The 14,694-nt window shown below is 39.1% G+C and overlaps 1 protein-coding gene across 2 annotated transcripts in view; it reads right to left on the bottom strand.

Moving 5' to 3' along the window:
* SCUBE3 (signal peptide, CUB domain and EGF like domain containing 3) overlaps window positions 1-14,694 on the bottom strand; it is a 139,220-nt gene that overhangs the window by 95,913 nt on the left and 28,613 nt on the right. For both annotated transcript variants that reach the window (XM_088153830.1, XM_088153828.1), the window contains exons 2-3: window positions 11,854-11,976; window positions 10,695-10,820 (exon numbers count right to left, since the gene is read on the bottom strand). In XM_088153830.1, the coding sequence (XP_088009956.1) occupies window positions 10,695-10,820; window positions 11,854-11,976 (249 nt within the window). The remainder of the gene's footprint in view (window positions 1-10,694; window positions 10,821-11,853; window positions 11,977-14,694) is intronic.

The following is a 14,694-nucleotide window of genomic DNA, read 5'->3' as shown; positions in this document are numbered from 1 at the left end:
GATTAATTTGGGAAGCATACAAGCAAACAAAACAAAAACTCTTTTATGCCCACTCAGAATCTCATACATAGTAAATGGTAAAGGATAATCTGGTTCTCAGTTTCAGAGGTTAGGAATCTAAAGTTAGCCAAACTGAAGGGGGAAAGCAAAGGGCAAAAGGCAGCACCCAACCTCTTTAGAGCAAGCAGAAATTGTGAAAGGGAGAAGGCCTGAAAAGCATAAAACGTGAAAGAGGCAAGCTGAGACAACATAGAAAAGGCAAAGGAGAGAAAGACAGAAAAGTTGGACCTTGTTGTCTGGGTGAGAAAGAAGATAAGAGGATATAACAGGGCTCTCTGGATATACTGGCAGATGTAGATGGAGAACACTTCTAGACAGATATGTCCATGTAATCAGTAAGAGTCTACTCAAGGGAGACTTCGCTTGACTTGTGCTGTATATATCCCATTGACTGTGCATTTACCTACAAAACATTTCTAATAAAATGCAAATTTCAAAATTGCCACCCTCAAGAAACCTGTTTCCATTTCATCTCCATTTCCTTTACTTCTTGACAGTTAGCTAGCATCTTGCTCATCCCAAGCTACAGGATAAACCATTAAATGCAATTTTCCTAACAAGTTGCTCTCAAATGGTTTCTTACCATGCAACAGTCTTCAGGTTTGCTGGAAAAGACAATAGGATTTACTAGAATGTCTCTTTCATAGGATTGCTCTACAATGTTGATCTAGCATAGCGAGCAGAAGGCTTTTGAGGCTTCTTAGTGCATTTTTTAGTAGATTTTTTTTCAATCTTCCTCTACAGCAATGTAACAGGAGGAATGTTTTGCAAACTACCAGATAAATGGACTGAAATACATGTGAGAAAATGCATGAACATTATGCATGCCTCCCCTCCTTCCCATTTGCCAGTCATTTGTAATATCATTTAAAATCATGCCACTATTTCTTCATGTTGTCTTCCCTTATGCCAATCTTAAATGTTGCACATGAACATTATGCATGGGGGGGGGCGGGCGGATTAAATGCTAGAAATTTGCTTCTCTTTTGTGAAGTAAGGATGAAGGGCTGTTTGTTATTTCACTGACCACTGGAAGTTCTGGGGATAATACACTTAAGTGACTGGCTAGTTTGAAAAAGAAAGAGAGCACTAATTAGCTGCCTTCTTAAACTCAGCTACTGATTAGTTTAAACTGAACAGTGATTGGTTGAAGGTGGTCTCTGTGAGTGTCAGACTCGCAAACTTATAGACCACTGAATACTAAATACAGAAAACATTTAAGATTGGCATATGGGAGGACAACATGAAGAAATAGTGGCATGATTTTAAATGGTATTACAAATGACTGGCAAATGGGAAGGAGGGGAGGCAGACCTCAGAAAGATGGGAAGTGGTGGTACAGAGTGAGCTGGTACTGCTATAAGTCAGTAGCAAAATATGGACATATATAAAGACTATACTGCATGAGCTACACATGGATCCCATAATGCAAGCTGTGCACCTATGTTTTAGGATAAACATGTGGTCTAACCAAGAAGGAAAATAATATTTGAGAAAAAGGATACTCCTCATATTACATTCTAGAAATACAGGCATGTATGGAGTACGCTTCTATACTGTCTAAATCCCTAAAATTGCCAAGGTATGGAAGGCTTTTCCCACTTTTTTGCTGGATGATAGTCTGTGTCCTACTATCATCCTATCATGCTCCAATTACAGATCTACTATATAAGAGCAAGATTCCAAAGCCAGCTGCTTCCCCTACCAGCAATTTTTCCTTAAAATGTGTTTGAAATATAGAACTTGGAGATCACAATCTTTCAACATGAGACCCTGGGGCAGTGAGAGTGGGAGGGGCAGCATTTCACTGGTAAGATGTCAGTGTTTAAATAACTCTGAAGAATCCCAGCTGTTGCTCCTGTTTTTACTTACACTTGTGTATCCAGACACAACAAAAGATAGTTCTACAACAATATTTTCCTATTGCAGTTGGACCATATGCAGTTGGACATGGGTGCTAAAGCATCAAAGTTTTACAAAGCAACTTTGAATTGAGCTGTAGAAAATGGAAGGATGTTGCAGAGAACATATTTCAACATAGCTACAAAAAGCAGGCAGCTCCAGAATGGGGAGGGAGACACTGTTGAAGATTAGACCTTGTCGGGAAGAAGGAAGCAAAGTATTAGTAAAGAGAGTGCTGTAGTAGCATTGGAGGCCAGGAATAAGCCCAACAGCAAAAGCAATTTACTATAACCGACATTCTAACACAGAGTTTTTTAAACTTTTCAAGGCAGCACACCATTTAAAAAATGAGAAACTTCTAGGACTCTTCACTAAAAGGGATATTGAAGTAACACATTTTAATAATACTTTTTATTTTCCCTTACTTTCAGTACAGTGATTATAACTTTAATGGGATATGTATGAGCCTACATATGATGGTGTATTTCATCAATGTCTAGAGTGAGATTTGGTGTAATATTTAGCTTAGTTTAGTCTTTTTGTTGTAAGTGCTGAAAATCGACTGTGACCATTATATTTTGGAAGAAAAGGCAGTAAGTCTTTAAGGGCCCTTTCACTTAGAAGTTCAGCTCAATTTTCATCCAGATGTTTTCTAGTGATTCCTTTTTCCAATTGTTTCAAATGGACATTTAAGGAGAGAGAATCCAATTGTTCGTGAATGGATAGGGAACTAATGTAATGATTGGAAGAGAAATTGGAGATCAGCTAGGCAACCCCCTGCACATTGCAAGAATCCACTATGTATATCAGATCACATCAATCTTCATTATGGTCACAGATCAGCATAAGGGGATAGGGTACAGTCATTAGAAGAAACAGAAAAAATATAATAGGTAAAAAGATGTATATAAAAACCATATAAAATGTATAAAGTAACACAGACACAGACATACACACACAGACACACACAGAGACACACAATTTATATAGCTGTCCATCTCACAGATTTGTGACCCTGGGCGGCATACAGTAAAAAAGGCAATCATAAAAACTAATAATTAAACATTCAACAGTTAAAACACAATCAAGGTTACTAATAACGAGTAGCAGAGTTATTGTTATGAGCAATAAAGCCATCTTACTAATTCACCACTGCCTTGAGACCTCCAAGCCTGTTGGTACAACCATGTTTTAAGGGACTTCCTGAAGGATAACAGGATGGGGCCAGTCTCACCTCAGGGGGGATGATGTTCCACAGGGCAGGTGCCACGGCACAAAAGGCCTGTCTCCTGGGTCCCATCACATGAAACTCCTTAGTGGACAAGACCCGCAGCATACCTCTTCTGTTGAACCTAATGGGACAGGCAGATGTAATCGGGTGGAGGCAGTCCCTCAAATAACCTGATCCCGTGCCTTGAAGGGCTTTAAAGGTCAAAACCAGCACCTTGAATTGCACCCGAAAAGCAAACTGGTAACCAATGCAGCTTGTGGAGCAGAGGTGTCACATGTGTCATTTTAGGGGCACACATAACTGCCCACACTGCCACATTTTGTATCAGCTGAAGCTTCTGAATACTCTTCAAGAGTATGTACCCATGTAGAGTGAATAGTCTATCCGGGAGATGTTCAGGGCATGAGTGACTGTGAGCAAAGCCTCCCAGTCCATGAATAGACGCAACTGGTGCATGACATAAAGCTGTGTAAAGGCTCACCTACCCATGACTGCCACCTGTTCTTTGAGCAGGAGTCACCAGTCTAGGAGGACCCCCCGATTATTTACTGGGTCTGTTTGGGGCAGTGCAACCCCATCCAGTACCCAAAATAGCATAGTCCCTGAACTAGAGGGCCCCAAAATCCAAAGCCACTCAGTCTGGCCAGGATTCAGTTGAGGCCTACTGCTCCTCTTCCAGGTCCTTACAGCCTCAGAGCAGCGGGACAGAGCATCAACAGCACTGCTTAATTCGCCAGGGGCAGAAAGATATAACTGGGTATCATCAGCATACTGATAATACTGCAACCCAAGGCGAAGGATGACCTTACCCAGTTGCTTCATGTAGACGTTGAAAAGGAGAGGTGAGATCCCTGACCCCTGCAGAACCACACAAAGTAGGGGCTGAGGGCAGGAGCTCTCCTCTCCAATCACTACTGACTGGAACTGATCCCAGAGAAAGGAGGAGAAGCACCACAGTACAGTGCCACCCATCCCTAATCCACACAGCCGGTAAGGATACCATGTTGATGGTATTGAAGGCTGCTGAGAGGTCAAGAAGAGCAAGGATGGATGTACAACCTCCATTCCGCTCCCACCAGAGATCATCTAGAAATGCGACCAATGCTGTTTCCATCCCATACCCAGGCCTGAATCCTGACTGAAAGGGGTCCAGATAATCTGCTTCATCCAGAGCTCATCCAGACCACCTTCTCAGTAACCTTCCTGAAAAAGGGGAGGTTAAATGCTGGGTGAAAATTGTCCAGTATGGTGGGATCCAGCAAAGGTTTCTTGAGGAAGGAACCAATGCCTCCTTAAGAAGCTGAGGAACAACCCCCTCACTCAAGGAAGAATTCACCACTAGAACCCACCCACATGACACCCCCCAGGCAGCTTTAACTAGCCAGGAGGGGCATGCATCTAAAGAACAGGTGGCCGAGCTCACGGTCCTAATAACCTGTTCTACTTCCTCAGGCCCAACAGGTTCAAACCAATATACACACACATACAGACACACGCCCACATCTGAGAGGGAGAGAGAGAGACATGGAAGATATAAAGGGCAAAAAAGGGGGGGAAAGTGAGAATCTAAAAGGAATTGTATCTAAGAGTCATATAAAATGTATAAACAAAAAAAATCACACACACACGCATGTGCGCACATACACACATATGAGATAGAAGTTATAAAAGATATAAAAAGTGAGAATCTAATCAGGATGGATGGGAAGTGAGAGATATGTATGTATGTATGTATGTATGCATGCATGTATGTATGTAATAAAGAAAACTAGGTGCACATTGAGTCTAGTTTATAGTGTTGTAGTATGATCAGGCCAAAGTATAATGGATCATCTGGCAAATTTTGAGCACTGCTGCACAATACCTGACAATGCTGCATATTGTGCAAAGTAAAATGTGAAAGCAACAGTGAGATGTACCCTGGATATTTATGTAATAATGGTAGGATAATATCAGTGTGAATGTCTCTGAAGTACAAGCATTTTGGAGAAGCACATGCTCTGACCAGAGTTGCAAGGGCACTGCCACTCCAAGTAAGGAGTCTTTTTGTATTGACCCTGGGAAGGCCCTTTTGTGCTTAGAAACTTCCAATTTAGTCAGGTATGCCATGGGGGAGGCAAAGCACCTGATGGATTCACTGGGAAGAAATTTTGGGGATTGGACCAACTGGCACTCAATATCTGTTACACCCTGTTTGATTAGTACTTTGGCTTGATCGTAACCCACACTGAGTAAAAGATTTGGGGAGAAGCCCAAGAATGAGATTTTAGTTGCCACCACTGCCTGTTTCCACACATAATAGAAGTCATTGCTCATAGTTAGTAGGGCAAGATCAAGGGAAAAGATAGTCTGAACCAAAAGCTGAACATGACCAACCACACTCTAGCCTCCACTTTCATGAAGCCTGTCTCTAGTTGCAAGGTGACATTAGATACACAGATAGGAACTTGAAGTTCTTAGAATTTTGGATTGTATAAGCTCTAGTGATGCTAAATTGGAGAATGGACTCAACTGGGCACAATAGGGAAGCTGTGCTAATGGCCTGGTGTTGTGGATATATAATGGCTGCCTCTTTCCTTAAGGTGTTTAAAGATGGCAGATGAACTCCTCTGTGCATTTTCAGCAAGGTGATCCCTATGAGCTTTCCTGTATCCTATTTCCAGCAGAATTAAGGACCACCCCAGTTATTTGAAACAGGAAATCTGCTCAGTCTTGTGCCCATCTATACTATAGAAATGATTCTTGGGTCTTTTGGCAAATGCCATGACTTTCTAGCTGATCTTCCTTGCATTACTGTACCAGCACCCTCCGTGCTTTTTTAATGCCAACAGGCATTCTTCAAAGTATCGCTTCATCATCTACATAGAGTAAAACAGAAATGTGACTTCTATCATGTTTTGGGAAGTAAAAGTTCATGTTATGGAGGTGGCCCTCCATGGAGTTAATATAGAAGTCAAATATAAGAGGGGTCAATATGCAGCTTCCCTTGAAGCCTATCACTCCCACTAGTGAGATGGCACTGGGGGAAATCCACTATAGTATCCCTGGCAGATGACCTTCCAGCTTCTATATACACACCTCCAGCAAAGGAGAGTCCAGTACAGTCTATTCAACAGCTTTTACTGTTAGAAAGTTTTTCTTGATGTACAACCAAAATCTTATTCAATGTAATTTATACGCATCTTTTCTTGTCCTTTTTGGGGGAACAACTCTGTTCCCATCTTTTATATGGTAACCGTTCAAATTCTTGAAGGCAGTGATCATGTGTCCCACAGTCTTCTCTTCTCCAGGCTAAACATATCCAGTCGTTCCAATTATTCTTTCAACCAACCGTTAAATTTTTCATTCCAAGCCCCTTATCACTTAAGTACCTTCCTCTGGATATGTTGTAGTTTGTTAACATCCTCCCTCTATCCAAACTGGATGCAATATTCTAGGTGCAGTCTGACCAACACATAACAGGAAGAAATGATTATTTCTCTTGATCTTATAATATCCTCCCTCCCTCCCTCCCTCCCTCCCTCCCATCATAGTGTTGGTTCATATCCAGCTTGCAATCCACCAAAACACCTAGATCCTTTTTGCATGTATTGCTGCCCAGTACGGTACACCCCAGCTCATACCTTTGTTTTTTTTTTATCCAAATGTAGAATTTTACATTTGTCCCTGTTGAAATTCATAATCCTGGTTTCTGCCTATTTTCCAAACAGTTAAGAACCTTCTGAAAATCTTAGAACTGTCCTCTTAGATGCTTGTTATCCTTCCCATTTTGGGGTTGTCTGCAAATCTGATAACCTTTTAAAAACCTCATTCAAGTTATTTTTAAATATATTGAACAGTATAGAGCCTAGAAGGAGCTCTACGGTACATCACTCAACATTCCCTTCCAATTCCCACATTATCTGAAGGTCTAGAAACCTAGTATATTTTTGTGTCATTCTATCTCATTTGATCTTGAAAAGCTAAGCAAGGTCAGATCTAGTTAGTATTTGGTGGGGAGACCACTGGGAAATCTCAGGGCTATAGGCAAGACTAGCAAGTTGAAAAGCATCCCTGAAAAAGACAATGGAAAACTATTTCCATAAGGTTGCTAGGCAAGATACAAGACTGTGTCTGTGAAGTCACCAGAATTTAAGCTCAACTCAGGGAAAACTTAAATCATTCAGATCTCACCCTTTCTCTAAGAAATTGAGGATCATATATGAAGGATTTTGCTTTTTCTCTAATTAATTCATTTCCCTTTTAACTTCACCACTGCTACCATTTCAATAATGTGACTGTAAAGAAGGGATCAGCAATGTGGCACATCCATGATGATTTCTTCAGACCCCCAAATTATATTTTTGTAAAAAATAAAATAGCCAAAATGATAGAAATTCACCAAATCTTGGCAGTTACAGCATTCTCACATGGAACTGGGTGACAACTCAGGAGACAGCTAAATATCACAAGAGTTGGCAAACTTTAAAAAATTCAGCTATTTTAAAACTGCATATTTGATTCTCGCATCGCTGCATATGATTGCACCTTCTACTTGAGAATATTGTTACCTAAACCTTACTTTTACGGTTTGTTTCATCACACTAATGGAGAAATGTTTGACTATTATAAACTGGAAAATATCAGTTTAGTAACTCATCCACCTAGTTCCTGCATATGCTTTGCATGAAGGGGGCCCTGGGTTCAAACATGAGCTTCCTAAATGAATGATTTCAGGTATAAGGAGGGCTAAAGAAAGTTCTTGGTTCAGTTATGGAGATGAAGGGACATTACAAATAAAAAAGCAAACCTATCATTGACTCAGTATGAGGGCAACTTCATATACATGGCCCATAAATTTCCAATTTCAAAAGAAAAACATAAGCAGTACTTAATCCTTACAAGTTCAGAAATAAAAAAGGGTGGGAGAAGAAAAACATTCTTCATAGTCTATAATTAAGCTCTTTGTAGTCTTTTGTGACTACAAGTTCAATGATTTTGTTCATCCTTAAGCAAACAGCTGAGACAGTAGCTTTGGCAGGCAAGCAAGCACAGAGGCAGCCAATTCATTTGTTAGCTACCTGTATCCAGGGCTTGCCAGGACTTGCTCCTGACAAGCAGAGGTTCTAGGAATGTTGTCTCTGAACACATCCAGGAAAAGCAGTAACAACTTTGCACTGTTGTTTTGCTGGAACAAGAGCTAGATAAGGAACGTGCAACTCAGGGACACATGAGCTCCGATGATATGCCTCAAAAGGATGACAGTAGGTGAATGTCCATATAAGTAAAATCTCTGCAAAACATTCCGTTCTAATACTTGCAAATGATATGGGGCACTTACCAAGGACTTGCTTTGCTATTCTAATAAGAAGTTGGACTATTATCCCATAATCCCCAGAAGCAAATCAAAACAATTGATGCCATATTTCTAGAGGACAAAGCTCTCCAGAAGTTTCCTGGTTGTATAATAAAAAAGGTTAAGACAGCTGCATACACATTCAGGCCAAGCTAAGTCTTACAATCAAGGCTGTGCTCATGATGCAGCTTGAATGTTCATGACTTCCTCTGAATGAAAACCAAACAAGTCAGTAGAGCAGATTTCCCAGGTAGATGCTATCTTGAACTACAATACCCAGACAGAAGTGTTAACACAAACTTTGCATGGTATTCTTAAAAACGACAACTGAGTTTATTGCCATTTGCTGTTTCCAAAGTTTGGGGAAAAAGCAGTCTCTCTTCCTCCCACTCCTTGGAAGATCCATTAAATCAGGTTTGGCTTCATGACATTATTGAAGTTAAACAAAGCTCACTGAGAATGGAAATAATGAATCTGGTATGAGTCACATGGGAGTCACATGGGCCAGTGGAGTCACTGATTACCCTTACTTGGAATGGCTTAATACTCTTGCCTTCTTTCATCAGGACAATATGAAATGCAGCCTAATGTCAGGAACAACAGCTAGAGAGTACTGACTACATAAATTTTATTTTATTTTTTATAAGAAAAATAACACTAATGTCAGAATTGGACAGTATCTAAATTCAATGCATTTTAGATGACTGCTACTTTGCTACTTAGTTCATAGAAAATGCACCTTTTTTTTGGGAAAGTTAATTATTCTGAAAGACAAATTCAGTATCAAAGACTAAACCAAGCTATTTATGTGAAATTTGGAGAGACAACGCAAATTTTCTTTATTTCCCTCAAATTAGCTCCAAATTATTAAGCAGGAAAGAAGGCCCGTAGCTCAGGAGCAATGCAAATGCTTTACTTTCTATAAACTTTATACCTTATATTTCTAGGAAAAATAGCTACTATTAGTTTCCTTTCCCCAACTTGCCACTTTCCAAAATCCAAGATGTTTTGAGCTCTTTATTAATTCATTTCAAATATTATAGCCTGCATTTCAATTTATAAAGAACTGAAATCATCTGTATGCTATCTAGAAATAAAGCGGATTGTAGCAGACAATATTTCATGTGAAGAATCAATTCTGACTTGGAATTAGGCAGGGAAAGTTGACATTAAAAAATGTAGGGATGTGCACTATAGTAATCAATCACTGAGATAAAGTTTAATCTGTTGTGAATTAAAGTTCCAAGGATTTAACTCACATACATCTAGACTATCTCAGTTAGTCAGGCTGAAACTACTAAGAAATGCTCTGCTAGGTTCATCTGTTGCACTGATGCACCTTAGCTCTATTTATCTAATAGATACTACATTTTACATCCTTAAAAGTAAAATGTTTTATCAACAAAATGGAAGAAGCTGGGGTAACAAGTTAAGTTGATAACTGCCAGACATCAATATTTACCATCTTTCCTCACCATTTTATCTTGTTTTTCCCCCATTGGAATAACAACCAAAAAAAGTTGCTTTTTTTTTTTTTTAAACTAAGCTGGGGGGGGGGTTCCTCCATAAAATACTTGCAAAATAAATCCAGCTGTCACAACCCTGAACTCTCAGAAAGGGTGGAGATTACAATACGGATCTTTGACAGTGACAGCAGAAACCACTTGAGACCAGTTTCCATTTCATTCTGGATAGAGAATCAATAAACTCTGCAGTACAACTTCATAGCTGGAGTGTTTATATAATGCCATGTGATGTGATGGCATAGAATCTTTAGAATCAGAAAAGCATTCAAACCACAGTACAGGCTTACTCTACTTTTTATACTAGAGATACACAAAACAATATGAACAGAACAAGGAATGTGGGATTCTAAGAGAGTGTGCTTACAGTAGATATTTTCCACATATGAGAGGCCACTGCCATTATCTATTTTAGACAACACAGGATTCTTTCTATATAATCATGGTGAGACTGACTACATAAGGACGTACTTCTATTTTACCCAATTCACTAAATCAGAAAGGGCAGCTTCCAATTAACTGGAAGAATTTAGTATTAGGATATAATATGCAGCTATATAGTAAGTATAACATGACTTTAAAAAAAACCCGTAAAGTTATAACATTTAAAAATAAGCATTTTAGCAATATGTAGATTTCTTACCAAGACAGTTATGACCATCATGGGCAAGATGAAAGCCATCATAGCAGGTACATCGATAATTCCCTGGAATATTGACACATTCATGAACACAGCCAGCATTGTCATCACGCTCACATTCATCAACATCTGGACAAAGAAAAGAGAAAATGTGTGACCTGGGAGAACATCAGAACCAATTCACAAAGCTTTTATCAAGTATTTATAAAAGGACTAAATTGAGGACAACCGGGATGCACCCGCTTCCCTCATACTGGTGAAGAAAACCTGTAATGAGAGGATAACAGACTTCAGCCGAACACAATTTCAACCTTCTACAGAATTGTGAAGCCTGTGAAATCTTGAGTCCCACATAGGTTATAGTTGCCATTGCTTCAACAAGGGAAAATAGGGGGGAGCCATAGTAGGTGTTCCCATCACCTTTCACCCAAAGGGGCTCAACTTTCATTCAAATCTATCCTAAAATTAGAGGATCTTAGGTAGAATGTTCCAGTATATTACACTAACAATACTTTTAATGATTTATTTAACAAATTATACCCCAGTTCAATAAAGACAAAACCATTCACAATTAAATCTCTGAAAGGAATATTTTATATTGTTGAAATTGATCCATATTCCCATATATTGTATCCTAAACTCTTACTTATACCCAGTGGTTGGAACTAGTTCTTACAAAGTCATTTAATTAATTAATTCCAGTAAACCATTCCTCTTGCTCCCTCAGCTGCATTAAGTAATGCAGCCACTCCTATGGAGCACAGAGAGAAAATTATCTCAGGATACCTAGTTAAAATCAAGCACGGTACTGCCTAGTCTGTGTTTAAATGGAGACTGGCTGAGTGCTCCATCAAAGAGGGATGGGTTTTCCAAAGAAAAGAGAGAAAATGGGGAAATAATACATTTACATAACCAAATAAATATTTTTAAATAAACTTTTTTTTAAAAAAAATCTAGAATAGCCCTTATTCTGACCATGATTGTCCCAAATGTCTTACACATTTGTAAGAGATACCAACAGTACTGCAGCCAACACCTAGCTAATAAAAACTCCTCAAAACCCAATTTGTGTTTCTTTTCCATTTTGCAACATAAATGTGCAAGTAAGTATAGCTGGATTTCCCTTCCATCTTTTCTTTTATGTGCCATCTGCTCTGCCTACCTTTGCAGTGCTTCCCATCCCCCGTGTAACCAGATTTGCAGATGCATTTGTATGACTTCGGAGTGTTCTGGCAGATGGCATCAATATGGCAGTTGTCAGTCCCATCAACACATTCATCAATATCTGCAAAGGAAAGGGGAGAAAACGACATAATCAAAGCCTGAACTTTTTGAGTTTTACCAGGGCTATCTAATCACAGTGCTTTGGGATAGGATTATTAAAATAAAGTATCACAAAATCAGACTCATTTTCAGAGCCCTTTGCCATTTCTCTCAAGAGTAGGAATCTTAAATGAGGTCTGTTGGAGGCTATGGAGGTCGTTTATAGCTTATGTATTCCTCCTAAAGCTTTCATTTAACATAAAACCATTATGTAATATGTCCTCAATCTTTCCCAGTCAAGTCCTTTCCTATAATGTAATTCTTGTTGTTTATTTGTTTTTTCAAATCCTTATGGTCTTAGTCTCAAGTGATAAGTTAGAAGAATGACCACTCCTTTCACATATACCCAGTATGACCCTGACACTTACATACCCCACTTCCGTTCTAGTTGAAGCGATTAATTTTTAAGTTCAGTTTTTATGAGCTGATATCTGTGTTGTTAAATGTTAGACTCCAAAATTCTTCTGCATCTGTCAATTGCCTGCATTCACCATATCCACACCCCAGCAATTTTCCTATTCATGGTGGAAAAAGAAGCTTGGGCATGTGAGCACGACATGCTTGGCTTAGTTTGGCACAAATCAGGACAAATCATTTACCTGGTCATTTGGCATCAAATGGGTTGCCCCAGTTATATTTATTTATGCAATAATTTCTATAATGTCCACTTGAAAGACTCTAGGCAATTTACAATTATATCAACACACACCAAACAAACAAATTCCCTCATAAATAATCTAATCCCATAAAATTACAATAAAATCCAATCTTACTGTCAGCCCTTCAAGATAGGCTAGATCAAAAAATGGACCCCACACATATTCCAGGAATGTTAGTTTATTGTTATTGAACTATATAATCATAAAAGCTTGTCCAATTTTCTTTCTGTCCCCTTTTCTACTAACACAATCAGGACAGAGTTATTCTGAGTTGATTTCTCATGCTTGCTTCTGCAGCTACGAAACTGCTTCTCCAAGTCCCTCCTTAGAGGTATTTCATCCCAAGGTCATCTCTAAATTCATTTACACTTACAAAAATAGTTCCTATCAAAATATCCACCATTAATCACCAAATATTCACTGAAAAAATAATGGTCTTCATGGACTTCTGAAAGACTAACAGGTTGGGGGATTTCACAAACTCCCATGCTGGGGATAGCCATCAAGAAGACTTCATGTGCAGTGAAGTCTCTCAGCATCTTCTCCCAAGAAGAGCTCAACAAAAGGCAGTATCTAATTTGGACAATGGTATTGTAAGTACATGGAGGCTGAGCCATGTAGATCTTTATAATTCAGCAGCACTTGTTTGAACTAGATCCAGAAACCTACCAGTAATCAATGCAGCTACAGAAACACTGGTATGATACTACTAAGCCTACTTGTACCGGTTAGCAGCCAGGCCACAGAATTTTGGATTCACTGGAGTTTCCAAATCATCTACAAAGGCAATCCCATATAGATTGCATTACAGTAGTAATGAATACCTCTAGTTGCATGGCAATTACGACATGAGTCATTTTTTCTTGGTGTAGAAAGGCCAGCAATTAGTTGTGCAAAGGCTGCCATGGCCTCCACTTGTTACTCTTGCAGGAGCCATGAATTCAGGAGAACCCCCAAGTCTCAGAGCTGCCCTAAGTTTGAGTTTTAGACTGAATCAAATCAAGTGACCTCCAAATCAGTCCAAACTGAATTGAGCAGTTGTTCAAATTGTTGATCAAAACCATAATGAGAGTTATAGTCGCAAGCCTTTGTCACTAAATACTTATATAAAGCCTAACCAATTCTAACTGATCTCTTGCTTAGTAACTGTAATGCATTAACAATTATGACCACGTTCCTAGTCCTCTTGTATGATCAAATGGAACATTTCTGGCAGCTACAACTTTGAAACAGGAAAGGCAGGATAGTGTTTATTTCAAGAACTATTCCATTCTCACACATCATAAAACATTTTAACAGAGACTGGCAAATCTCAGTCGGTCAATGCCAACTGCAAATAAATTCAGAAATGAGGTTCCAGAAATGAAGTAATCAGAAGAGAAAAACAAAATAAGCATCTCCTAGCCAAAACACACCATATATTCTTCCCTGCTTGCCAAATGTTGCTTTGAAATTCACAGTGAATCTCACTAGACAATAATCTTACATAGTTTTAACAGACTGTACAATGCTTGCCTTCCTTACTGCATACCTTGAAAGGAACAGAAAAAAACATACATGAATCAGAAAAGCAATGTTCACTAACTGCAAAAGCAGCCTATAATACCGCAATTTCTTGACATGGATATCATTACAGTATCTGTTTCAGGGCTTTCTTTACAATAAGGTTATGCTGGGGCAGAGCTTTCACAAAGAGGGGGGTGGTCAAAAAAACCACTGAATAATTCAATGGTTGATGAGCAGCATTATCAATGTATTTTATTATAAACCACTGAAAGGCTTCAGTAGTTTCTGACATAACAAGCATAATGAGCGAATGCAGAGATTGGTGTAGGTGTACAAAATATAAGAGGCCTTATAGGTTGTCCTCACTTAACAACAGTAACTGGGATTGGAATTTCTGTCATTAAGTGACATGGTCATAAAGTGTGATGGCATGTGACCACACCACTTAGCAACAGCACTTCCGGCACTTCCAGTTGCCATTGCTAGGCGAATCCCACAACATCATTAAGCTCAAC

The sequence above is a fragment of the Python bivittatus genome, unplaced genomic scaffold (assembly GCF_059951505.1).
Source record: "Python bivittatus isolate LINGU-HERP-01145 unplaced genomic scaffold, Pbiv_v1 ctg000700_np1212, whole genome shotgun sequence".
In the NCBI taxonomy this organism is placed as follows: domain Eukaryota; kingdom Metazoa; phylum Chordata; class Lepidosauria; order Squamata; family Pythonidae; genus Python; species Python bivittatus.
This window is presented reverse-complemented; position numbering and strand designations above follow the sequence as displayed.